At 36.1% G+C, this 27,855-nt stretch overlaps 3 protein-coding genes across 5 annotated transcripts in view; all 3 read right to left on the bottom strand.

Annotated features, from left to right (window-relative positions):
• LOC123864767 (inter-alpha-trypsin inhibitor heavy chain H6-like) overlaps positions 1-5,034 on the bottom strand; it is an 11,823-nt gene extending 6,789 nt beyond the window's left edge. Inside the window, exons 1-10 of one of the 2 annotated variants that reach the window (XM_045905431.1) lie at positions 4,854-5,034; positions 4,364-4,507; positions 3,350-3,546; positions 2,823-2,933; positions 2,486-2,739; positions 1,859-1,962; positions 1,460-1,600; positions 928-1,128; positions 693-816; positions 80-187 (exon numbers count right to left, since the gene is read on the bottom strand). In XM_045905431.1, coding sequence (XP_045761387.1) covers positions 80-187; positions 693-816; positions 928-1,128; positions 1,460-1,600; positions 1,859-1,962; positions 2,486-2,739; positions 2,823-2,933; positions 3,350-3,546; positions 4,364-4,498 — 1,375 coding nt within the window. In that variant the 5' untranslated portion in view covers positions 4,499-4,507; positions 4,854-5,034. The remainder of the gene's footprint in view (positions 1-79; positions 188-692; positions 817-927; positions 1,129-1,459; positions 1,601-1,858; positions 1,963-2,485; positions 2,740-2,822; positions 2,934-3,349; positions 3,547-4,363; positions 4,508-4,853) is intronic. The other variant, XM_045905432.1, reaches the window with a different exon arrangement.
• The window catches only part of LOC123864801 (uncharacterized protein K02A2.6-like), a 20,696-nt gene extending 10,435 nt beyond the window's left edge, over positions 1-10,261 (bottom strand). Inside the window, exons 1-2 of the mRNA XM_045905486.1 lie at positions 9,048-10,261; positions 8,012-8,014 (exon numbers count right to left, since the gene is read on the bottom strand). Coding sequence (XP_045761442.1) covers positions 9,096-10,118 — 1,023 coding nt within the window. The 5' untranslated portion in view covers positions 10,119-10,261 and the 3' untranslated portion in view covers positions 8,012-8,014; positions 9,048-9,095. The remainder of the gene's footprint in view (positions 1-8,011; positions 8,015-9,047) is intronic.
• On the bottom strand, positions 7,146-27,855 carry LOC123864765 (inter-alpha-trypsin inhibitor heavy chain H6-like). 2 transcript variants are annotated; one of them, XM_045905429.1, is made up of 22 exons: positions 27,694-27,855; positions 26,757-26,900; positions 24,913-25,109; positions 24,300-24,410; positions 23,968-24,221; positions 23,414-23,517; positions 23,139-23,279; positions 22,668-22,868; positions 22,394-22,526; positions 21,599-21,721; positions 20,828-20,965; positions 20,352-20,518; positions 20,131-20,274; positions 18,168-18,359; positions 17,163-17,259; positions 16,408-16,479; positions 15,732-15,785; positions 14,976-15,008; positions 14,051-14,089; positions 13,502-13,650; positions 8,674-8,852; positions 7,146-7,372 (listed from the first exon to the last, which is right to left on the bottom strand). In XM_045905429.1, exons 2-22 carry the CDS (start codon positions 26,889-26,891, stop codon positions 7,330-7,332), a joined length of 2,706 nt encoding a protein of 901 aa, XP_045761385.1. In that variant the 5' UTR covers positions 26,892-26,900; positions 27,694-27,855; the 3' UTR covers positions 7,146-7,329. The 2 variants fall into 2 exon arrangements, with proteins under 2 accessions (XP_045761385.1, XP_045761384.1); XM_045905428.1 differs by lacking the exon at positions 14,051-14,089 and having other exon boundaries at positions 14,793-15,008.

The following is a 27,855-nucleotide window of genomic DNA, read 5'->3' as shown; positions in this document are numbered from 1 at the left end:
TACTTATTTTTATTGTATAAATTATTTATTAGGTTAGTTAAAAATTCAAAATACCAAGCAACACAATTTTCAAAATTACTTTTTTTTTTACCTGTATCGGAATTGGTGCCATTTGCTAAATTTGTTTGACTAACCACGTTCTGGATAAGATTTATAGCCATGTCTAGAGCGCTGTTGATGTTGGTACCTGTTTCAATGCAAAAAATATTAGGTTCTTCTATTTAGAAACTTATACTTATACCTACTTAGAGTAGGTACCGCGAGTTACGTCGTTATAAACCGATGTCGATAAGTAGGTACGACCTAGAAATCCTTGCTCTCTCTAATATTATAAAGTCTTCAATTTAGATAGATGGATAGAATTTTTTTTCGCTAATCATCAAAATCACAAATTAAGCCACTAGAAAACTTGAAGTTGAGTTTGTTGTTCTCAGACTAGTGTGCGTTTAGAACTCTTGCTGCCTTAGTTTTAAGTTTTCGTAATTAATTTTATTACCATTATCTATTACATAAGTTATTTTCCATAATCAACAAATTGATAATCAAAAATTGTACTATGTTACCTAATTTTAATAAATGGGTTTGATTTTAAATGATATGCACAAAATGATACGCACACATGGCTTTGATTTTAAATCACATGCCACAATGCAAGTGACACACATAAACCACTTATGGTGCAGTTTACTTACCTCCACTAGCACGAAACTTAGATATGATAATCTTAGCCGCAACTATATTTTCAGGCGAAGCAATGGCAGGTGGCACCAGGCTGTTTATATTGTCCACGTTATCAGCTTCGTTCAAGCGGTGAACCTGTTATGATAACATTGTGAACCTTAAACTTAAGACATCTGTATTTACTTAATACGATATTAAAACGAAAGATTATTATTATAAGCATAGTAAATAGGAAGATAACATTACTGTGACATGTGTATTGAATTCAATGATGCTGAAGTGGTCCCTGGGGTTGAGGTCGGAAAGAATGGCGTTCATAGCTGTTATCAGTTGCGAGATCTTGTTGCCTGCCATGGAACCGGACGTGTCAAGGACAAACACGGCGTGCTTGCTCAGCGGCGGCAAGGATGTCGGGGCGAAGAAGTGGACGAAGTAGCCGTCATTCACCTGAAATTATTGAACGAAAATTTTAAAGCATCGGTCATATAAAAACAATTCCGACAAAATATGACTCTATTTTATCCTCAATCAAAAAAAATTATTCACAATGTGCCATAAAAGCAGACAAATTGTTTTCATAACAAGAAAGAAAAAATATTCATTTACCTACTTGCGTAATTGTGCCGCACGATAATTTTAAAGTAAACTGTTGAATAACGTTTTATAAAATGTTTAGCTAAATATGTACATGCTATCAATGCTCGTAGATTTTTTATTATGGGGAAACTGTAGGAAAGGAACTCTTCTAAATTGAAAAAGTTAATAATGTAATAGTTACCAAAATTTCTCCATTCTTTGGCTGTACCACGTCATATTGTACAACAAATTGTCCTAAAAGACCCACATTTTCATTTTCTTCTTCGCTGCTATCATAACCAATGTTATAAGAATCGGGATCGCTTGACTTTTTACTTTTTTCCTGGAAATAATTTTCTTTGAAATTTTAAATAAGAAAATACAGAAAGTATTTGTATCCTTGTATATATACCTTGTACCTTGAGTATCTTTCCTGATACTTGTAATAACCGCATATTAGGTCTCGATGGGAAAGCTATTCCGAACCAGGCAGTGGTAGATGCATTTGACAATTCAAAAGTACTTGTTAAAGTTTAATTGATTAAAAATATTTTTATAAGTATTTATTTATTTTATAAAAAAGTTCTACATAACTACATACCGCATATATTTCAGCTAATCTTTTCTGTTCTGCCAGGTTGGGAGTAAAAGTAATAGTAGCTTCCCTCTCGTTTTTGCTTTTTTTGATAACTGCGTTTGCGTTTTCTGAAATTTAATCGTCATTGTACTCTATAATCTGTACATAGTTAGTTCCAAATATTCTGTTAAATGTAGTTTCTAGTTACTGCATGTACTACACTGTTAAAAGTCGTAGGGATTTATGAGTAGGAATTACTGGTGAATTGATATTTTTGTTACAAAGCATTGATTTCTTCGGGTCCTAAATCTTCAATCCAGATGCTACACAATCACATTACTGCACTAAAACTGAGTTTGGAGTACGAAAATGTTGATTGTTAATTTATCTATTTAACACTAATAGAGCAAAAACAAAAACTTTTTTCAAAAAGCGGACCTCCAAGCCAACTTCCAAACAAAGCAATATAAAATAATTATGTTTTTGTTTCCACACGCAAACATAAAAAAGAAACTATAAATCGATGCATGACGCTCGCTTAACTTCAACATTTACGAGGTGAAACAAAAACATATTTTTAGTGGAGGCTTTGGATTTTGGAAGTTAGAATTTTTGTACTATTTTGTTACAGAGTCCTAAAATGTGACTCACGTGCGTCATTCTCTGTCGCATCGATCTCGTTGCCAGTTCTCAACTCTGGCACGCGCAGCACCGAGATCTTCTGAGACTCCTTGATGTGTACAACGACGTCCATTGTGGGCACGAGCGCGCCAGGGAGCAGGTTGATAGCATGGTTGTACACGCCATTCCGACGGACCAACAACTCTTCGTACGTTAAGCGGTACGTCGCATTACTCCTGCCTTCCAAGTTGAATTTTATTGTGAAGTGATTGGAGTCCCGAGCTCTGCGTTTTAACAGTTAACATAATATAATTGAATCACTGATTTATTTGATATATTGATGAGACGCTCTGTTTAGCTTACTCACTTGGTAGCGACGTGAGCAGCAGAAACTCCCTGTGCAACCGCATCGTTGTATATTTGTTTAGCTACTTCTTTTTCTTTTACATATGCTTCGTAGGTTTCTTTACCGAGCGTCCTAAAAATTCACATTTTATACATAGCATGTATTACTACTGCTATAGATACGAAAGTATGTCTGTTTCTCTGTGTCTTTCAGGTTCTGTTTCTGTTTATCTGATTTTAGTTTTAATCATCAAATACAAAACCCCGGAACCCAACATAATATATATTAATGCCGGAAAATCAAAGAATTCACACGGTATTTACGTTAAGTCACGGGTATTTCACAAGCTAGGTAGATGAACGAGATGATGCCCACATCTAGTGCATCTAGCTAGTTTGTTATAATATAGTTATTAGTGATTTTTTATTGTTCCATCCAACTTTATAATTTAATTATTGATTCCATTTATTTTTGGTACATTGTTGATAAAGATTGAAGCATGTTTAACTGCAAGCATTGTTATTTTTTTATATAATATGCCGACGTACATAGTAAATCCACTGATGAAGGCGGTCTCCGGCAGCAGCACTTGGAAAGTGGCTTCCTGGGGCCGCTTGCTGGGATTGTACACGTTGGACACGACGGCCGTGCGCGCGTAGCGCAGAGCGATCTCGGAGCGCACGCGCAGGTGGGTCATCTTGAGGGGCGCAGCTGGTCCATTGTCGGTGATGTCGTCGTCGACCGGCTGGAAAATTCATACTACTTAATTTTTACTGGTAAATATACATAATTGCATCTACACCATTTCAACTGATCAATGGAATGATTTTCCTCGTCTGGACTAGTTTCATTACGTAATACCTACCTACCTAATATTATGAGCAAATGATTTTTGAAGACCTCCATTTTTTTTTGATGTTACATCCGTAAGGTCAATACATATATACATACACTCATACATACATACACACATATTACATACATACATACATACATATATACATAGACTGCTAAAATCATTACCCTTCCTTTTAGCTTTGCCGCAGTCGGGTTAAAAATAAATTAAAATGTGTTCATGAACAAATAATAAAATTAGTATTTTCAATTTCCAAAGTAAGAAAACTACCAAGTGGGGTATCATATAAAAGGGATTTACCTGTTTATTCTAAAACAGATTTTTATTTATTTTTATGCATAATAGTTTTTGATTTACTTATCGCGAAAAATGTCGTAAAAAATATCCGAGTACGGAACCCGGCCTCGGTGCGCGAGTCTGACTTACACTTGACCGGTTTTTTTAAACAAAAATAGCTAGCAAACGAGCAGGTGGATCACCTGATGTTAAGTGATTACCGCCTAGGAACATTTGCAATACTAGAGGAACCTTCATTGCGTTGCCGACCTTTAAAATTCATTAAAATCCCATGAACGATTTGGCTAATAATATGAGGGAACTCATGACAAATACAGACATACTTACCGTAGGATGCTAAACTTATAGACCTTCCATACTCCCATATATTATAGTCATTTAAAAACTTCTGAACACAGTATGAACTTACGTTTGAATTAGTGCCTATGACTATTCCATAATCATCTTTAGTAGGAAAGTTTGGGAAGTCTACCGATGCAGAGTGCACACTAAGCAATTTTATTATATTTACACCAAACACCACCGCCAGCCATCCATGCTTCATGTTGTTTATCTGAAAATCAAGATAGGTTGGTATATAATATTTTGGATCTATTTATATTGTACACTTACATAAAAATTACCGACTTCATAATAAAATAATAGGTATAATTATTAAAATGTGGAATCATTGCAGGAAAATGGGAAAAACTTTACCGATAAAACTATATATTATGTTATATGTTACATAATTTACCGAATTCAATATTCGATTATAGGTGAACGTTATAACATCAGTTACCAGATTTTCAGGTTTGTCTCATTTCGTCTGACACACGGACAGACAGACAGATAGCAGAGTGACATCAATAGGCCTCCGTTTTATCCCTTTGGTACGAAAACCTAAAATCAGTACTCACTTGCTTGTTTATAGTTTAGCAAGTTAAAAGAAACTTCCACTTTAATAACTAAACTACACATGACACCTCCACCGCATGTTAGAGGAAAAACCTCAATGATTCTATAGACGTCTAATACATAATACTTAATATCAAAACAAAGAGATGGAATGTTACTAGAAGAGCGAACCTCACACTGTTTTAAGACAATGATTATAGTTGGAATAAATAAATACACTACACATCTAATCTGACCACTGAGTATATATATTTGGAGTTCTGTGAATCTGACTGACTGAAATATTAACGTAGGTTCAGCTTTAAAAACCGCTGGGTCTAGATATACTAAAGATTTTACAAATCGATTTAAATTTTCTCTGTATTGTAATAAAATAATATTTATATTTCTGAACTCATAATTTTCTTCTCTTTCATTTGACGTCTTGATTGAAACCTCATTCATCAAAATCGGCTCAGTGTGTTTAGGCGTTTATGGTGGAGCATACTTAAGTAGGTAATAGGTATATAGAGACTGCTCAAATTATAACCCTGTCTTTTGGCTTTATCATAGTCTGATAAAAACACGACTGGTATTCTTGTCACGATGCACGCTCTACCAATGACATCTCTCCAGGATCATCACCGCCTCATTTAATCACGTCATGTCGCTCTGACCCCCGACCGTCTGCGGGGTGATTCGCTAATTTAGTGTCTAACAATAAATGATAGCCACTGAGCTCATTTGTTAATCCATTGAAGGTTTTCTACGAAACAATATTTTAATATCACCCAGTGAAGCAGCAATGTAGAACCAACCAATCTCGGCCTATCATTCAGCGTTAGACACTGAGTTAGCGAATCACCTAGCTGGTCTCCCCTGCCGGGGTGTAATTCTGCGCCCGTGCGAACATATGCAATGTTTATGTAAGTTCATTTATTTATTATTATGTACTTATCTATTTATTTTATATTTATTTTTGATTTTTAATATTATTTATTTTCTACACGGGCCCTGAGAGTTAAAGATATAGATCAATAACATTAATGATTATACGTACGTACGAATACCTACGTATATTTCCTTATTTCCCATGGCAAAATAATGTTATCGTGCAAGACTTATAAATTGCCTTGCATATGCAACTAAGCATACTTACGGAATTCATAATTAATCGTAAAATCATATCAAGTTTATCCGAGAAGTATTTATTTTTGCGTGTTGTAAAGTTTTACCCAAAATCTGTCTGCGCCTTCTACCGCGTAGGTATTTGTTTTAGGTATTTATTAAAAACCAAATTCGAAGCGGCCTGTACAAGTTGACTGAATATATTTTAAAGATAATATTTAAAACTGTGAATAATAAGGAAAATTAATAAAATAATAGCAAGTATACCTACGTGTGTTTTTTAGAGTTCCGTACCTCAAAGTAAAAAAGGAACCCTTGTACTATTTATTTATAAGGCTTATAGGATCACTTTGTTGTCTGTCTATCTGTCCGTTTGTCCGTCTGTCGTGTCTGTCAAGAAAACGTATAGACCTCCCGTTGACCTAGAATCATGAAATTTGGCAGGTAGGTAGGTCCTATAGCACAAGTAAACGAAATAATCCGAAATCCGTGAGTTTGTAGTCACACTACAAAAAAAAAATATGTTCATGAAAAAATAATAATTAATTAGTAGGTATTTTCAATTTCCAAGGGGGGATCATATGAAAGGGCTTTACTTGTATATTCTAAAACAGATTTTCATTTATCTTTATGATTAAAAGATATTCGAGTACGGAGCTCTTGGTTCGCGAGTTTGACTCGTACTTGGCCAGTTTTTTAACTGGAACAGGATGGGGGAAACCAAAACCACTAGTTATGTGGTTTTTACCAATAGATAGAGTGATTCAAGAGGAGATTTATGCATATTATAGTTTAATAATGTACCTACACTGTAAAATGTTATACAACAATGTATAGGTAATATTTCTCTCCCGCACGAGGCCGGGGCGGATCGTTAGTTAGAAATAAAACAAAGGTACGGGGGGGCTCTTCCAACCTCAACGTACAACTCACAGGTTTTTGTTTTTTTCCAGAATTACTACAAAAATTCAAATGTATAGTTATATTATGTATATTGCATATAATATATGCAATGTTTTTATCTAAATAAACAGTAGGTAGTTAGGTAGGTACCTAACTACCTACTCAAGTTTAACCTAGCCCACTTAGATCGCGAACTAGATTTTTTTTTTAAATCTTGTTCTCTTGTAAAGTGTTGATTTTTGGTATCTTGAGTATGAAGGTAGGATAAAGAAAAAGTGAAGAGGTGAACTTGGTGAACTTTTTATTGGTTATTTAGAGATAATTTTTTAAGCACTCATAATAAATTTTATCACTATAATATACGTTGTAATTACGAAACAATTACATAAAAACACGACAAAAACTCTATCTTCTATTAGTTAATCAAACTGTGTTAAAAATGAAATAAATTAAAACCAAAGATTTATTTTATTTGTCGACTTCACTTCTTGGACAGCAAATTCCAGCATACCTGAGGAAAATAAAGAATATGTTAGTAAAGTGAACACTCTTTATTGACATTTTAAATAATTTATATCCTTAATACCTGCAACCTACAATAAATAGTGAGAATGAGTATTATAAGTGCATGGTTACAGGCAACTCTTACTAGATGCCCGTCAGTCAGTCAGCCGCCCTGTCCTTTTTAGATTATTTTATTTTTCGACATAAGTAAACTATATCTACTTGGATTCGTAAAGGAAAGCCGACCTATTAACGGATTGCGAAGAAGTGGCAATGGGCAGGCAAGTAGAAGAACCGATAGACTTTGGAGTCCCGAGATAAGAACTGGAATAGTGACCTCGCTACGAAAACACAGCGTGGTAGACTGGGTGATGCACACTGGGTGGACAATTGATGACATCACAGGGTGTTGCTAGATACAGGCCGCGGGTTTTTTTTTTTTTTTGTTGACGCTGGGGAATGCATTTACGCATCCCTCCCGGAGGAAGGGTATGTGGGACTCACCGGCCGAGAGGCGACCGGAATACCCACTAAACCCCAGCGGCGCTACTGCGCGTCGCCTGGCGACTGGGTCACGGGAACGGCCGAAGCAAACAACCGCGACCCAGCCAGTGACGTCTGCCGAGGCAGACCCTCCACTGGGGACCTGCTCGGTCCCCACCACCGCACCTCCGGGACGCACCAACGAAGTGCGTCCCCCGACCCTGGGACGCGCACGTCGCCCGTGTCCCGTCCTACGCTTCGTCCACTGTGCCCTCTGCTAGTCAGAGGGACACGCGGAGAAACCTCCCCCCCTGCCAGGTCATTAGCCATAGCCAACAATATCTCCGAAGAGAAATTATTAGCCATGTTACCGGGGCGCACCGGCCCGAACACTGCTCTTCCCCTCGGACGCATCCAAAAGGGACCAGCAGCATCCAGGCACACTGGGAGGTTACCTGGCTGGCGCCCCAGGCCGCGGGTTGTGGAAATCCCTATAAAAGGCCAATGTCTAACAGTGGATGGCTATTGTTTGACGGAGAAAGAGTAGATTTATTTTTATTTAGGAACTAGCCGATGCCCGCGACTTCGCCCGCGTGGATTTAGGTTTTTTGAATTCCCGTGGGAGCTCTTTGATTTTCCGGGATAAAAAATAGCCTTTATGCTAATCCAGGATATTATCTATCTCTATTCCCAGCCAAATCCGTTAAGTAGTTTTTGCGTGAAGGAGTAACAAACATACACACACACATACACACAAACTTTCGTCTTTATAATATTAGTGTGATAGTGTGAAGTGAGATAGTCTGATAATAAAATATTAAGTACCCGTTATTAACAATGCAGTAGCTGTTTCGATAGTCGTCAACAGTGATGTCGCGGGCGGCGGAGCACCGCGAGATGTACACGCAGACACTGCCGGCGCTCTCGGCGACTCCCGCCACAGCTTCAGCAGTCAACGGCGTGCTGTTCACGCACTCCACGTCTCCACCCTCCATTTTTGGTGGCTGTTCAGACAAAACGAATTGGATTAAGTATTGCAGAGCAAAGCCTCTGCGCTGGATTCGTTTGTCTGCGCGTTGTCGTGTTTATAATTTAATTGTAAAATTATTTTATTAAATAAGATACCATCAGTTTTACATGTCTTTTTATTATATATCTTTTTTTTACTGTCATTACATGACGAAGGAATATTAACATACAAAAGAGGTTTGTTATTAAAAAAGATCCTAATACAACATCTCCCTTTTTTACTCAGGATACCTAACCGGAGGTCGAATCACACGACCATATGAAGTTGTATATAAAGATGGTTGTGGGGTTACTACAGATTCCAGATTTTCATTTTCATCTGGAATATAGAATGGTACAAAATTCAAAGGCTTTATATATATCCTATTTCTTACAAACATTCTCCCATTTTGACTTAATATCTTGTACGTTCTATCATAAATTTTTCCTTTAATAATCCCTTTTTTCCAAACTCTCCCTGTTTTAAAAAATACATGTTCTCCGAGCTCCAAATTTCTTAAATTAACTTTATTCCTGTTATAATAAAATCTGTCCTTTTCTTGTCTATGAACTAAATTTCGCCGTAAATTTCTATCAACCTTAGGATTAAATGCCTTCTTAGTCATAGGAATAATACCTCTTAATTTTCTATTAAATAAATTTTCCGCTGGAGATGCAATTGTATTTGAAATAGGGGTATTACGAAATTCTAATATTGCTAAATATGGATCTCTTTTCTCATACAAAGCTTTCTTAAGAAGTTTCTTTATCGTTTGCACCTCTCGTTCAACCATACCATTTGACTGAGGATATTCTGGGCTTGACATAGTATGTTTAAAATCATACTTCCTAGCAAAATTCTTAAAACTATCACTAGAAAATTGCGGCCCACCATCACTAAATACTTCTTTAGGAATTCCATGCCGACTAAAAATCTGCTTTAATTTGTCAATGATACTTTCACTTGTAGTACATCTCAAAAAATCTATTTCAGGAAACTTTGAATAATAATCTATCACAATCATATAATTACAACCGTCTAATTGAAATAAATCTACACCTACTTTCTCCCAAGGTAATTCTGGTACAACATGAGGCATTAAAGTCTCTTTTTTATTATTATTACTAAAACGTATACATGTTTCACACCGTGAAACCATATCCGTTATCTCATGAATCATTCTTGGCCAATACATAGCATCATTTGCCCTTAATACCGTTTTCGTTATTCCTAAATGTGGAAAATGTGCACGTGCTAGCATTTCTTTTCTTAATTCTGGTGGCACCACTAAACAATTTCCTTTAAATATTAAACTTGATTTATAAGTCAAGCTATCTCTAACATGCCAATATGGTCTTATTATTTCTGGTACTGAGTTTTTGTGAGCAGGCCAGCCCTTTAAAATTGAATCTTTTAATAATCTCATCTCTTCATTTTTATCTGTTAAATTCTGAAAATAGTTTAATTGTTTCTCGCTGATGTTTAATGAACCTATCACCATGTCTATGTTAGCTTCTATATTCTCTTCATCCAACTTTATCTGCAACTTATCATTCACATCAAACGACCTGGATAGAGTATCAGCTATGTATAACTCTTTCCCTCGCTTGTAAACTAATTCAAATTGATACTTTTGCAACTTAATTAACATTCGCTGAATTCGTGGTGAACAAGAATTCAATGGCTTTTTCATAATACCTATTAAAGGATTGTGATCAGTCTCAATAGTAATATTTCTACCAAAAATGAACTGACTGAACCTCTCGCAACCGAACAAAATTGCTAATAATTCTTTTTCAATTTGTGCATAACGTTGTTGACAATCGTTTAATGCCTTGGAAGCATAAGCAACTGGTAAACCATTTTGTAAAATAACAGCGCCTAATCCATCTTTAGAGGCATCAACAGACAGCACTAACGGTAACTTTTCGTTGAAAAACTGTAGTACAGGCTTTTTAGTTAAAATCTTTTTCAACTCGTTAAATGCCTTTTCATGTTGGTCTAGCCAAATAAATTCTACATCCTTTTTTAATAAATTTCTCAACAATGAGAATAAATTTTGAAAATTTGGAATAAACTTGGAAATATAATTTACTACTCCTAAGAATCTTTCTAACTCTTTTCTGTTCTTTGGACTTTTCATCGAAATAATAGACTTTATTCTACTATCATCAAGAGTAATACCATTCTTACTTATAATATGTCCTAAATATTTTAATTTCTCTACCTCAATTTTACATTTTTCTTTATTTAGTTTTACATTTTCTTGCCTAAGTCTATTGAAAACTTGCCTTAATCTCTTATCATGCTCTTCTTTTGTTCGTCCCCATATCAATATATCATCAATATAAACATCTACGCCATCCAAATCATCTAATATTTGACGCATGCGATGCTGATAAACTTCAGAAGCACTGCATATTCCAAAAGGCATTCTAAGAAATTTGTACCTACCAAATGGAGTATTAAAACAACACAAGTCTGAGCTCGCTGCAGACAACTTTATATTCCAGAATCCATTTTTTACATCTAATGTACTGAAAAATTCAGCGCCTGAAAGTCTACTAGTAATCTCCTCAAGCGTTGGCAACTCTAAGTGTTGCCTTCTTATAGCTTTATTGAGATCTTTAGGATCTAAGCATAATCGTAAATCTCCATTGGGTTTGTATACAATAACTATAGAGTTAACCCACTCTGTTGGATGTGTGACTTTAGATATTACTCCCATTGTTTCTAGTTCCTCTAATTTTTTCTTCAACTTAGGTTGTATAGCAAGTGGAACTCGCCTACTTGCATGAACAACAGGAGTAGCATCCGGTTTCAATTTTATATCGTACTCTTCTTTCATACATCCTAAACCATGAAACAAATCATCATATTCAGATACAATACTTTTAGTCTCATTTATGTTCTTTATAGGATTAACTAAATGCATTTCAATTGCAGATTGCAACCCTAAAATATTACATGCTTTGTCTGAGTCTACTACATAAAAATCTAATATATAGTTTTGGCCTTCATATTTTATAGGCAGTGAACACTTACCAATACAATTTATTACCTGACCTGTATAAGTAGTCAGTCTGGCTTTTGACTGGCAAAGATTATGTTTATCTAAACCTAATGGTAACAACATGTTATTTGATAATACATTAGCTTGGGCTCCTGTGTCTACTTTCAAATGAAGAGGCACGTTGTTAACTCCAGCTATGATTGTCCAGTCCTTCACGTTTCTTTTTAGTGCATTGACAAAAACTGCTCCAAATAATATGGTTTTAATATTCCTTTCAACATTCTCACCCGCTGCATCATTATCTTCATCCTCTACTTCATGAACACAATGATTTCTACATTGACTTGAAAAATGGTTGTAACCATTACAGCGGACACAACGTTTACCATACGCTGGACATTTTTTCATTGGATGATTATAGCCACATCTTTTACATAATTTCTTATCATAATTAAAATTCTCTTTATATTTCTTTTCAAGCTGGCCAGTAAAGCCAGATTTTGTCAATTTATTTTGTTTTTCATTAAATTTATTAATGTTGTAATCCGAACTATTGCTACTAAGTGCATTATCCGGAGTATGTGCCAATGTTATCTTCTCTAACTGCATTCTTGTCTCTTGGGATATACGACATATATTAATAGCTTTATCTAATGTTAAATCCTTTGTACGTAAAAGTCTATCTTTTACAGTTGTGTCTGTAATTCCACAAACTAATCTATCTTTAATTAAACTTTCTGTAAGAACTCCAAAATTGCATGTGCTGCTTAAGTCTCTTAACATAACCACAAAATCTTCGTAAGACTCGCCATCTTTTTGCTTTCTTGTAAAGAATCTATACCTTTCATATGTTTCATTTTTTTCTGGATTAAAATGGTCTTCAAATTTTTGCATGACTTTATTTATATCATTGCCATGCTCCGCTTTTTCAAAAACAAACGTATTATATATTTTTATACATCTTTCGCCTATTACATTTAACAGCAAGGCTGTCTTTACCCTTGGGCTTTTACCTTCATTGTCCGATGCAATTAAATAAATCTCGAATTTTTGTCGAAACAAACGCCAATTTTCGGCCATTGGGCCCTGCCAGCTCAATTCTGTTGGTGGATTTATCGATCCATACTGTCTATTCTCTTTGACAGTTCTGCCCTTTTCCTCCATTATAAATTATAATTATATATTTCTCACCTGTTTATTTATGTTTTAAACGGTAACCGACTGCGCCATGTCGTGTTTATAATTTAATTGTAAAATTATTTTATTAAATAAGATACCATCAGTTTTACATGTCTTTTTATTATATATCTTTTTTTTACTGTCATTACATGACGAAGGAATATTAACATACAAAAGAGGTTTGTTATTAAAAAAGATCCTAATACAACACGCGTTACTTTCAAAAACTACTGTGAAGATTTTCATTCGGGGTATTTATTGAATAGACTGATTAAGTGAGCAGTTAGAGAATAGTACTTTATAAAACGGTTGCATAATGGGTGGTATAAAAACATGTGTGACATGAGTGTGAGTTTATAAAAGGAGCCGCGGCGAGTTTTTTAATAGTATCACTCGAGTATTTTAATAACTAAATATACGTAGAGTTTTCATAGACCACTTTATCTACTTACATTGATATCTTCAGTGAGCTTAAGAACGACTTCAGTTCCGTTTACTTCAAACACGAGAGTGTCAGTGTCTTCTCCGTACAGGGACGACGTCCAATTAAAGCCTTTTAGGTGATATTTTTCTTCATAAGTTATAGGCAGACCCCAATTTTCTTTACAAAAAATTAAACATTTAAGAAAAACCATCGACAAAAGAATGAGTCAACGAATATATGGACAGAGTAGTAGTAGAGTAGTAGTAGTAGAGTATCATATCCAACTCCAAAAATGAAAATAGTCAAAATATTTATTACGGATGTTTCACATGTAGCAAGAGTCGCTTATCTTATGGAAATAATAAAATGTTGGTAGTTTTTTGTTAAACCCATCCCTCTTTCGCAAGCAGCAAGTGGCCAAACTAGGGCACATGGTCACAACCAGGGCTCTTGCAATTACTTAAGTAACTGCGGCCCTGCGCAAAACTCGGAGCTTTTACTTAAGTATTTGAGAAGTATCTACTTAATTAAGTAATTGAGATCTTATCCCAAATAATATATTAGTTAATTAACTTACGGTTTGAATCTTCGCTTGCGGGGTAGCGAGCGTTATAACCTATAGATAACACAAAATATTGTCTATACTATAATTCTCTAAAAATCTATTATGACAAGTAATTTAAAAAGTTTTCAAAAAAACCCCCTGCGGTTTGCACTGCATCGTTTTCAGCCCACACATTTAAAGCGCATAATATCCACCATTTTGATTTTTTTAAAGAATTTTATGTAAGTACCTTGTGACATTTGCGCCATCAGGACTAATCTAATGACGTATCATTTATCAAAATCGGCTGAGTCGTTGAGTAGTTAGAAGCGGACATAGAAACAGACATGCATTGCATAGAACACATGCAGAAACATACATTGTGCTTTGGAATTTCCAAAAAGCTAGATTATGATAAGAAACTTGGTGTTGTTTCTTTTAAATAAAATGTCAAAATTTTTAACAGTGAAAATGTTTTTTCGGGAATATCTAGTTATTTTTCGTCTATATACGAGCACATAAAAATTAATACTAAGTATAATAATGTTTGGTCGCAGTAACAAGTTATATAGGTGTATGGTAGGAACAATTTTGCTTGAGCAGTGGCGTGCACATGCACAAGGTTTAAAGGCAGGGTAAGCATTAAGGTATGAACGTATTTTCTGGCAGGTCATAATGGAAAATAAGTGTTGATTTATTACAACTAGGGTAGGCAGTACTTCTATACCTCTATGAGCTGCAAGCCACTGTGCTTAAGGTACAACTATAACAATACCGATTTCTTTGAAAATGCCCTTGTTTTTGTGTACACTGAGGCCGCCATCCCCTCCGCCACCGCCTCCACCACCGCCTCCGCCACCACCTCCACCACCGCCTCCGCCTCCACCACCGTGTCCGCCGCCTCCACCACCGTGTCCGAAACTTTGACCGCTTTGGACTTGGCCGCTGCCGTAGTTACCGCCATATCCAGTAGCGGTGTTGAAACGTCTAGCTAAGAAATAAACATTCAATTAGTAAATAGGTACTTCTTGAATAATGTGATCAATTAATGTAATTCTGAAGCACCTAGGTTCAGTCGCTTGTACTGGCTTGTAGCTTTGTTGTTGACTGTACCGATATCTAAATAAGAGCTCTCGTGAGTTTTTTTTTAATTCCATTACAAGTTAGCCCTCGACTGCGGTCTCACTTGGTGATACATGATGATGCAGTCTAAGTTGGAAGCGGGCTAACTTGGAAGTAGTTAGTTATCGATTTCTACATGGAATCGTACTGGGACCTTGAATCACTTGGTGGCAAAGCTTTATGGGTAGGGTGGAAATTAGCCTCGGCAGAAGCCTTCCACCAAACCAGACCAGTGACAATTTAGAAATTATAAATTCCCAAATTGCTTTTCCATTGGAGTACATTACTTCACACACCAGCAAGCTTATTCCTATTCTGTGTGACTGTATCCTAATTTAGTTGTACTTAATTCGTAAACAATATGGACAGCGTCCAACAAAATATAACTCCTTGTTATTGGCTATAGTTTTGGTAATCAACTACCACCGATAACTTATGTGATCTGTGCCAATTATTACTAGCCGAGGTATTAAGATAGAGAGAAGATGCGAAAATGAAGAGAATGAGAATTTGATGAAACGTCCAAAGATGGCGGGACCTAATAAAATTTAGTGAACGAAATCATGAATTATGACTAGGTATTAAAACCTACTTGATTGAGCATACAGCACAGGTCCGTCACTTGAGGCCACGCTCAATGATCCACCTATGAAATAATAATAAAAGCAAAAATTAACGAAATTAGTTTTCACGTTGTGAAATTATTTTCAGTAAATCCTACAGTCTATCTTACTCATTTCTTAAACTCAAGTAATAATTATTTTGGACTGTAAAACATGGTTTGAAACTATTAAAGAACTTGTTTGGCACAGGTTATTCCATTTCTCAATATAGACAATATAATATTTGGGTAATATAGGTAATTTTTGCTAGACAAAATATTCTTCTACTAGAAAATCGGCGATCTTATACGATAGGCAAACTAGAAATCGTATAATTTAGGTTCGTGAGTTCTGCACTCCGCCTCAAGAGACTTCGAAAGTCGTTTGTGGGAAAAGAGTGTAATATAAGAATGGAGTTCATATATTATTATAACACGCGCACGCACATGCAAACGGTGGAATCAACTCCTTTCGGAGGTGTACTTACCCTTTAAGACGACAACATGGGGCTATTCAAGCGTCCCCGTATTAAATCCTAAGGCACTCGGATAAAGATGTGACATCTTTGTGTAAAACACAATGCGAAATTTCACACCAAAATCCAGCTTTCCAGCAATTACTCGGAAGATGAGACTTTAATTTCCCTGACCTTGTTGGCTAACTTACCAGAAGCAAATCCTGTATAGATTTTTTTGACCAGCGGTGACGATGCAGCCGAACTCTTATACCGCAAAAAACCTACAAAATTAAAATAAAATTAATAAGTATACTAAAGAAACAGAAAAGTAGGTACGTAGGTAAGTACTAAGTAGGACAAGACGTTGGCCTCTTGCTTCGTATTCGGATAGGTCCGGTGTTCGTAAATTCGTACCTTTACGTACCACAAATTTTTCGAGTTATGTGCGTTTTAAGCAATTACATATAACTTCCTTTTAACAGTTAAGCGGTAAAGAAAATCATAATGAAGAAACCTGCATGCCTGAGAGTTCTCCATAAAGTACTCAAAACTGATTGAAATCTGCCTCCATTTGGCTAGCGTGGTTGGCGATGGGTTAGATATATTAAAGTATAGTTGTTGATCGAGAGCGCCATTTGGGATCCCCAACCTCACTTCATGTAGCTCTCAGCAACCTGGTCGGTCTGCTCGGCTTCTGGAACGAGCTTGGATGGCTGGAGTGAAGACTGCAGTGGGGAAGGGCAACGCACGGACAACAGATGGACACGTCAAAGTGCGGAAATCAGCCCAAAGAGAAGAAAGAAAGAAGATAGTGTAGTTGATATCAATATTGTCATCATATTGTTAAAATCTAAAGGATTATCAATGCAATAATGATAATCGACTAAGAATTTAATTTTAACGAAGAATTGAATTGAATTTATTTGTATTTAACTTTTACCTTGCTTTAGTAATTTCCATTTACCTGGGTCGTCAACTGTTTCTACGTTCACAGGATCCACGATATCGGTTTTGTTCAGCCTGACTACCACAAGTGACGTCAGAGCTGTTACGAACGAGTACTGAAAACAGAATTAATTAACACTGAAACCTAACCTAACTTACCCGACCTCTTTTACCTGCACCTACAGTCTACACCAACTCAGTGAACTGATATCACACGAGTGGATATCCATATCTACTCGTGTATTTGTATTTAAATCGGTGACGTTACTGTTGGATACACCTAGTACAATGCACTTGGTATCCGCCGAAAAGCATGCATTGAAGGTGGCCCTCAAAATCGACATTGATAGCAGCTAACGCCATGTACCTGATACGTTTCGTATGCTTCCGGCATCCGTATGGCCTGCCACATACAACCTAAATACCTTCAAGGCAAGAGTAAATAGGCATCTTGTAGACACTGATAAGTGATTAAGAAGAACCTAAGCTTGCCAAAAATTTATTGCTTATTCAATGCAGTTTTCTCTTGGGCTTACTCCAATTTGTAGTAAGTAGGATTAATTTTGTTTGTTATATTAGTGATAGGGCAATTAAATCAAAATCTGCAGAAAAAAGTTGAGTTAAACCTTTCTACGGTTTATCCAGGTTTGCACGGTATATTGCTTCCGTTGGCGTTCACTAGACGATAGTTTCTTGTACCTACGTTTACCCTAATCACTCATGTGACCAATGGATACCCTACGTTTAATGCAATGGTCTAACTATGACTAAAGTTGGTCTAATGACTAATGTTTACAAATACAAATTGGATGACATGGATAATTTTCTGCTTCATCAGTCATTCATCACTCATCCAGCGTTTCCTCGCCCAGAAGATGAGACACCTGTCATCCGGACAATTTTAACAGTTTTGAGAATGGTGATGTGCTCATTAAAGTTCTTTTCTACCGGCTAACTCCACAAATCATTCAAAACATCTTTGTGTAATGTATCTTCTTATGTTATAGATCTGCAAATTTTATACCTGTAAAGCTATAGCAAGCGCCTTCTGCTCTGGGCTCTCCTCTGAGCTGATGCTGTCCCCATGGCTGTCGTCGCCGGCATCGCGTTTGTCCAGCAGCTGCTTAATAGTAAGATATGCCCAGAGCCGTTCTAGAGGCAAGTGATCGTCCTTATCACGTGTCACCGGCACTTTAGGATTGATCTCGTAAAGTTTCTGTAAAACATACAATAAAACAGTTAATGAAACATCCCATTAAGTTAAGATCTGATGAATAGTTTCGATCTTCGGAGGTGGTGGATGGAATAAATAAATATGATTACTCTCTGGCGTAGTAATGATACTTACTAAATAGAAAAAGTGTTCTTGGTGAAAATATTTTATCTTTCCATCCAATTAATGTAACTATGTACGTACAGTGAGTTATAGGCACAACCATAAATTTAGTATGTACTAGATCAACAATGACAGATTACCGGTGTTACAAAAAATGAAACGTAAATGTGTGCGTGAAATAGAGTTGTCTTGACTGTAAGCATTGTATTATCGATAGTCTTACTGGCGAAATCATAGGACACTAATGAGTTAGTTTAACGACGTGAAGTAAACAGCTGTATCTTATAATCTTAAAAAATCAAATACATTTCAAATACACAAATAGCAACAAAGCTAAAGCTGGGTAACAAATTATTATTTATTAATGAAATGACTTGGTGCAGCTACTACAAATAAGCAATTTATAATAATCTATATGTATATCACGTTGTCAAGAATAAAAATGCGTAAGTATGGATGTTTCTGCGTGTTTTGAGATTTTCATAAAAATTACCGGAATTTGTTAGTTTTCCACCTCTATTTTTTTAAAGGGTGCAAGTCAATATAATTTGATTAAATACAATAACACTGGTATAATATCTAAGTGACAAGTCAATAAAAATAAATAATATACATATATGGCGCTCAATTCATAGCTAATGACCTCCCCGATAAGCACTTAAATACAGTAATGTACGGATTACCCATAACCCTGTATATGAAATCTAAGTCACATCAAATAAAAAGGAAAACCGGCCAAGTGCGAGTCAGACTCGCGCACTGAGGGTTCCGTACTCGGGTATTTTTTAAACATTTTGCACGATGATAAATCAAAAACTATTATGCATAAAAATAAATAAAAATCTGTTTTAGAATATACAGGTAAAGCCCTTTCATAATATGATACCCCACTCGGTATAGTTATCTTACTTTGAAAATTGAAACATATTTTAATTTTTTTTAAATGGTGTAAACACAAATTCACAGTTTTCAGATTTATTCCAGTATTTGTGCTATAAGATCTACCTGCCTGCCTTTCATGATTATAGGTCAACGGGAAGTACCCTATAGGTTTCTTGACAGACAGACAGACAGACAGCTTAAGCCTATCACATCAAACCTACCGGCAGACACGATTATCGACTATCGATACTTGTGACGTCATCACTTTGTCAATCCCTATCGTAACCAAACGTTTTTAAATTTTACACAAAATATCCAAAAATCCTTCATTTAGCAATGTAATTTGATGATAAATCTTAAGGGAAACCTATCATCTAAGCTTCCAATAGTTATTTTGCCTAATTTTCAAACAACAAATGACGAAATAATGATTATAAACAATTAGTATAAATACCTGTGAAACGTGTATTTACGCGGATTATAACGTCTTGTAACGTCACATTCGCTCACTGAACAAGACACCATGGTGGCAGGACATAGATTTTACGTTTTAATCGTAAAATTATTTAGTAAATGCAAAAAATCACCTCGACTTGGAACAGGCCGAACTCATAAGGACCGATACTCACGTAAACAATGACTTATCGGCATCTTGTTTCGCTATCTCGCTTTCGCTCGCGGCAGTGTGTCTTATCTAACTACTCTCGCTCCCTCACTTTGTCAGTCTTTGAGCGAAGCGAAAAATCATAGGTCTATGGGCACAACATACCCTGCGACCATCTCCGTCGCCTCTTAATCCACGCACTTGCGGCGTGATTTCATTGACGTGCTCTGCGATCCTTCCTACTACTGCCACTTCCGAGCCGTCGTTGATCGTACGAAACTGGCTTCTACTGACAGATCCTTCTCTTATCTGTAAAGTAAATTGAAATTATTGTTATTACAGTCCATTTGTGAGGTACTAAATTATTTTAATTGTTCCATTAGGACCTGTCTGCGAGGATAGAGGAACTTAACGTCAGCGAGGAGCGGCGAGGACACCTGTCGGTAGAAGTGGTGCAGCTGCAGCGCCGCGTCCGCCGCCTCGTAGATGTGCCGCATGAAGCCCTCGTTGCGCAGCGACAGCTTGCGCAGGAACGCGCGGTCCGCGTCGTCACCTGTTTGTATAAACTCAGTATTCTTTTACCCATTGAATATAATAATATGTAGGTAGATACTCATATACACGGCCTTTTACTCTTACGTACCTAGGTATGAAGATCTCTATTTCCCCAGTTATATTATATACATCCATGGTTCACCCATTTAAAGAGAGTTTATTAATTTTAATTATACGTAGTTTTTGTTCACTTTCTAACTAATGGATAAAGAAAGCAATTACAATGTTACTAGAAGAGAGTTTTATATTAAAAGTAGTAACTTAATAATAATATATTAGGTAAGATTTACGTTATTTTTAGTTTTACCAAAAGCAAGTGAGTATAGCGGAGCTCGCTTCGCGCCACCATTTTTTTCAGAGAGATAACTGATTATTCGATCACCATCAGTTTCACCCTCGGTTGGTTCACCGTCCGTTAGAAATATAATAATGGGCTCCAATTTATCTGAAAACACAATTAAATGTATAATGTATTAAATTAAGTCGGTTTTATTTTTCTTTTGAAATTTTTTTATTTCACAATTTTTAGTGGACCCCCTGTACTATAATATGCTATGCCCAGTTAAAACCCTACTGTTTACTAAGCTATTACACTGATCGCGAGCAATTTTCTCTTATCCGTTGAGGAGTTCTGTTCTCCATCTCCGAAGATGTTCATCAGATCTTCATCAAAATATGGGACCACCTGCACAGTATACCCTTTGAAACAAAAAAAAATATTTCTAAATCGGTCCAGGGGTCTTTGAGTAATCGGGGAACATACATAAAAAAAAAAGATTCCGATGAATTGAGAACCTCCTCCTTTTTTGGAAGTCGGTTAAAAATCTGTTTTAAACATGTAACTTATTTCCTTGCTGTTCAGGCAATTTTGAGCATACGTGGATTTACTCTAGGTAATTAAAGGAGCTTGAGAATTCCTAGGATCAATTTCAATTTTGAAAAAAGTATGTATGAAGTAGGTAACTTCTTTGATAGTATTAAGTACTGCTCCAATAGCAATCATAATAGGTATCATTTAATAAATCATAGAAGTCAAACTCAAAACACTCAGTAACAAAATATATTCATCCCAACTTACTTTCTTTTATATCTGTATTGTTTACGCCACCTTCCGAAATCGTGTCATTTGCTACCTCTGTTTGATTGCCCTCGTTTTGAATGAGATTCATAGCCATGTCTAGAGCGCTGAAGATGTTAGTACCTAATTCATTGCAAAAATTGTATTACTTATTATTGATTCTTTTTCTTGAATATTGAAATATCTTATTATTGAATAAAAAAAAATTTAATGCTGCAATTATCTTTTGAAGCAGCGTCCGCTAGTATCTGAGTTATATTTTAACAATACAGCGTATTTGATAAATCGTATATACATGACAATTGAGGTACCTATGTAGCATAGTTCCTTAATCTAAGGTAGTACCAAATAGTGCCATAGATTCTATCGTTGTCCCTCAATGACTTTTGTTGTCCCTGCTAAGTGCCAAACATTCTTTAGATTAAGGGTTCAAAGTAGTTCAAACAGTACTTGCAGCTCGCTGAAGACGAGTTCATTTTCGCAATCAGCTGTTCGCAGGGTTGTTACAGTGGAGTTTTAAATAAATTCATGAGTATCATGTTATGAAACTCACTATTAAGCTGCCGCATTCTTACGAACATTATCTAGCACTTTGTATATTCTATAAACGAATACGATTTGGACCGTTGATTTTATACGACTCAAATCACTGTTCTCTCGTAATCATCAATTTCATCAATCATTAAAATTTTGCTAAAACTACGCCACCAAGAAACTTGAATCATAATTTATGCACTTAATTACTCAGCAAATTATACTGCAGTTTTACTTCTACGCTATTTGCAAGGTTTTTACCTCCTCCAGGACGGAGTTTAGATATGATAGTCTTAGCTGCAGCTATATTTTCAGGCGAAGCAACTGCAGGTGGCACCAAGCTGTTCTTATGCAAATTATCTCTTTGCTTATCAACCTCGTTCAAGTTGTGAACCTGTTAAGATAACATTACTATTTATTAACCTTTACCTGCGAGGTCAAGCTTTTCCAGATTATTAAATTGCAAATTACGTGCAAAATAATTAATTTATCTTAGAAAAATAAACCTTCATAGTAAATAGGAGTATAACATTACTGTGATATATGAATTAAATTCAATGATGTTGAAGTAGTCGCTTGGATTGAGGTCGGAGAGAATGGCTTTCATAGCTGTTATCAGTTGCAAGATCTTGCTGCCACCCATGGAACCGGACGTGTCCAGGACAAACACGGCGTGCTTGCTCAGCGGCGGCAAGGAACTCGGGGCGAAGAAGTGGACGAAGTAGCCGTCATTCACCTGAAATTATTGAACTAGTAAATATAAATCCACCAAATCATAGCTTTATACTAAATATACTTAATACTAAAAAATATTCACGATGTGCCAGTCAAAATTAAAAAAAAAAATATCTTCGTATTAAGAAAGAAAGAAAAAATATCTATTTACTTACATAATTGTTCCATATAATACTTTTATATAAATATAACTTAAAGTAAGTTTAAAGTTAAATAACTGCCCTGAATTGAAAAAGAATTTAAAAAGACGTTTAAAGTACTATATGATTACCAAAATTTCTCCATTCTTTGGCTGATCCACGTCATATTGAACAACAAACTGTCCTAAGAGACCCACATTTTCATTGACATCTTCTGTGCTGTCGTACCCAATGTTAAAAGATTCAGGGTCGCTTGACTGTTTACTTTTTTTCTGAAAATAATTTTCTATCAAATTTCAAGTAAGAAAATACCATGCTGGATTTTTTTCCAATGTTTCGATGTTGTATTAAAACAAACCATGTAATAACCGCATATACCTCTCATAAGCTCTAGAAAAGTACATACCGCATATATTTCAGCTAATCTTTTCTGTTCTTTCAGATCGGGAGTGAAAGTGATAGTAGCTTCCCTCTCGTTATAGCCTCTTTTGATTACTGCGTTTGCGTACTCTAAAATTTAATAGTCAATCTTTACAAAGATAGTACCAATTATATGTTAATTATTGTTATGTAGTTTCTAGTTGCTGCAGGTACCGCACTCCTAAGCAGTGGGGTATTCAGAAACTGTTGGCGGTGAATTGATATTTTAGTTACACAGCATTGAAAAACTCCTACTAAAACTCCTCAATCCAGATGCTACACTGCAAAATGCTGATTGATAATTTATTTATTTATGTAATTGCACTAAAAAGGCAAAAATAAAAACTCTTTTCAAAAGCCAAACCGAATTCCAAACCAAATAATAACATTTTTTTTTCTGCACGCAAATGTTGAAAATAAGCTTAAAAACAATAAATTGACGCATGATGCACGCTAGATTTCACATTTACATTTTTTGTGGAGGCTTTGTAAGTCAGAACTTTTTATCATTTTGGTACAGAATCTTAAAATGTGACTCACGTGCGTCATTCTCTGTCGCATCGATCTCGTTGCCAGTTCTCAACTCTGGCACGCGCAGCACCGAGATCTTCTGAGACTCCTTGATGTGTACAACGACGTCCATTTTGGGCACGAGCGCGCCAGGGAGCAGGTTGATAGCATGGTTGTACACGCCGTTCCGACGGACCAACAACTCTTCGTACGTTAAGCGGTACGTCGCATTACTCCTGCCTTCCAAGTTGAATTTTATTGTGAAGTGATTGGAGTCCCGAGCTCTGGTTTTAATAGTTAATATAGTTGAATCACTGATATATTTGATAATATTGATTAGACTCTCTGTTTAGCTTACTTACTTGGTAGCGACGTGAGCAGCGGAAACTCCCTGTGCAACCGCATCCTTGTATATTTGTTTAGCTACTTCTTTTTCTTTTACATATGCTTTGTAGGTTTCTTTACCAAGAGTCCTAAAAATTCACATTTTATCTATACTCCCATAATAATTACTTTAAATTCTATAAGTACTAAGACATACTGTTGAGTGTGTCCGTCTGTTTTCACCGCCCATCAATTTTGAAGAAAGGTTTAGAGATATCTTGCATCCTATTATTTTCTATCCCAAAAATCAAAGAGTTCCTATGGGATTTTAAAAGTCCACTTTTCCGATGTTGGAGGGTACAAAGATTGCTTGCATGCCAAAAAAGGAAAGCTAGGCACTTTTTATCCTGGAAATTCTACGAGTTCCCATGAGATTTTTAGAAAACTTAAGCTCATCTACACTTAAGTTCAAGCACAAAATATGAATTTTAACTAGGTACTTACTCTATTGCTCCATGAATTTTGTGATTGTAATGTTCCCATTTATTTGTAGTGCATCATTAATAAAATGATATGAAGGATGTTCAACAGCGAACATAATAATAATTATTGTCTTTTGAGTAATACCTTCATATTTATACGGCAACTTACATAGTGAATCCACTAATGAAGGCGGTGTCAGGCAGCAGCACGTAAAAAGTGGCTTCCTGTGGCCGCTTGCTGGGATTGTACACGTTGGATACGACGGCCGTGCGCGCGTAGCGCAGAGCGATCTCGGAGCGCACGCGCAGGTGGGTCATCTTAAGCGGCGCGGCTGGTCCATTGTCGGTAATGTCGTCGTCGACCGGCTAAATGCATACTAATATTATAAATGTGAAAGACTGTCTGTCTGTTACTTTTGAACCATTCGTTTATTATTTTTATAAGAAAATTGGTGTGCCTGGCGTCTTACGTCCCAGATACAAATATATAGACTACTTTTTATCCTAGAGAATCAAAGAGTTCGGGATTTCTTAAAACTTAGATGCACACGCTGTGTGGGCATTATTAGTCTATCTATACTTCTATTATAAAGATTTGTTTGTTTGGTAATCGATAAACTCTGAAACTTCTGAACCGATTTAATAATTCTTTATTACAAAGGTACTTCATCCAGAAGTAACATAGTGACATAGTGATTGTGAAATAGCAACAAGTCCTTTCTCAATTATTGACGAATTCACTTTATGCTATTGTATTTCGTACTCCGCAGTGTCACAGTACACTGTTATCGATGTAGTTTGGAACAAAAATTTGAAAAGCATACAATACTTATACTGGCGAGAACCTACACTGGCTGCGAAGATATACCTATCTACCTTTTTACAATCACTATTTAGCTGAATCATGTATGTACTGCGGACAAAATGGCGGGCAAAAGCTCTTTGTTCAATGGCAGCTAAATTTAAAAAACCAGTCAAGTGCGAGTCGTACTCGCATGCGAAAGGTTCTTTGCCGTCGTACAAGATAAACCTAACACGAGTATGCAGAAGTCTGCAAGTTAATAACGGTCTGCGCCATCTATATGTGATTTCATGAATTAATTTTTTGTGAACACTTTTTAATTTTTTTTGTGTGATATAACCACAAATTCACGGTTTTCGGATTTTTTCCATTACTTGTTCTATAAGACCTACCTACTTGTCCATGATTGTCATGAGGTCAACGGGAAGTTGAGATAGGTTTTCTTGACAGGACTGCCAGTGAGTCCCAGATACCCTCCCGGAAGCAGCGTGGCATCTGTGCTGCTTCCGGGTGGGATGCGTAAAAGCATTTCCCAGCGTTAAAAAAATCTTCTTGACAGATACGACAGACGGACAGACAACAAAGTGATCCTTTAAGGGTTCCGTTTTTCGTTTTGAGGTACCGAAACCTAAAAAAGGTATAACATATAAGTACCTTATACGTATCATTGTATTTAAACCGATTAAACGATATCTTTTTCCTGGTTTGAACTTGTATCGAACAAGTACATTTTATGAGCAGATGACTCAGCAATACTGACATTTGAATACCTACTTGAGTAGGTACATCTATGCATTATACCTATGTATCTGACATTAAAACCGGCGATCCAGTCGGTTTTAATGTCAGAGCACGGTAACCTGTGTATATCAGAGAATCAGAGCCTTGAGTCCTTTCACCTATGAGTTTACCTGAATGCTTAATCTCAAATAATATGACATCCATTATTTTAGCTAGCAAAAGACTAGCTTGATAACATTTATCTAAAATTTCGTCACTGGAAGTAAGTGAACCGTGGCCTAGTAGTCAAAAGCGCTTCGGGCGCGATGCTAGGGGAGGTGCAGGTTTGAATCCTGCTAGTTCAGCAATTTTCCTTGCGCAGTTATGAGGGAACCGATATATCAACAAACTTACGTAGAGCTCTCATAGTCGGGTAAGAACTTCTAAACCCAGTAGAACTACCTTCTTATTTTGTGGTACTTAGAACTTACGTTTGAATTGGTGCCTATGACTATTCCGTAATCATCTTTAGTAGGAAAGTTTGGGAAGTCTCCCGATGCAGAGTGCACACTAAGCAATTTTATTATATTCACGAAAAACACCACCGCCAGCCGTCCATTCTTCATGTTGTTTATCTGAAAACGATAAGTATATCATATGAAATCAGTCAAATCGGTCGGGCCATTCTCAAGACATGATGATCTTTCATACATGAGGCGATTGATTATTTATAGATTATATTTTGTAAAATAGTGACTGCTGAGGCGGTTTTTTTGCTCCATGTTTGATTTTAAGGAAAAATAAACAAGGCCATCACGCGTGGTAGAGAATGGCATATCTAATAGATATAACTAATAGTAGTGACTGAATGTAACATTGTAATAAAAGGTGCAAACTTAAATCTTGACTTAAATATATAAAAAAATTGAGTTAGACTGGTTAGGTAGGTATTTAAGAAACATACCTACCTATTTATTGTGCAATAAAAAATCTAATAAGTAGGTACATTAGAAGTTTAGTAAGACAAGACGCGGATTGAAATTTTGTTATACTGTACACTTATTTAGTTTTCTAAATATTAAAATAGAAGGAAAAGGTGACTGACTGACTGATCTATCAACGCAAAGCTCAAACTGCAGGACAGATCGGGTTGGGCATGCAGATAGTTATTACGAGGTAGATATCCGCTATGAAAAGATTTTTGAAAATTCAACCCCTAAAAAAGTAAAATAGGGGTTTGAAATTTGTGTAGGTCACGCGAGCGAAGTCGTTACCAAGCTAGTTACCTATACCGAAGTCATAACTTAAATCCTATATCTGTTAAAACACATTTTTATTCACTGGGTTCAATTATTTTAAGTCCAGTCGCAACTAGGATAAGAAAGCTTACTTATTAGGATAGTAGTAGTAATTAAAATCAATACTCACTTGTTTTTTTGTACTTCGGTTGTAACCGATTCAATTTACAGACACTTCTATTTTAAAAACTATAATACATGACACCTCCACTGCATGCTGGAGGAAAAACCTTAATAAATATTTAAAGACGACCAATGCATGTATGCAACGAGATGTTTTACTTCTTAGAAG

This window comes from Maniola jurtina, chromosome 4 (assembly GCF_905333055.1).
Source record: "Maniola jurtina chromosome 4, ilManJurt1.1, whole genome shotgun sequence".
NCBI lineage: Eukaryota > Metazoa > Arthropoda > Insecta > Lepidoptera > Nymphalidae > Maniola > Maniola jurtina.
Note: the sequence above shows the minus strand (reverse complement) of the source record. Positions and strands in the feature narration are given on the sequence as shown.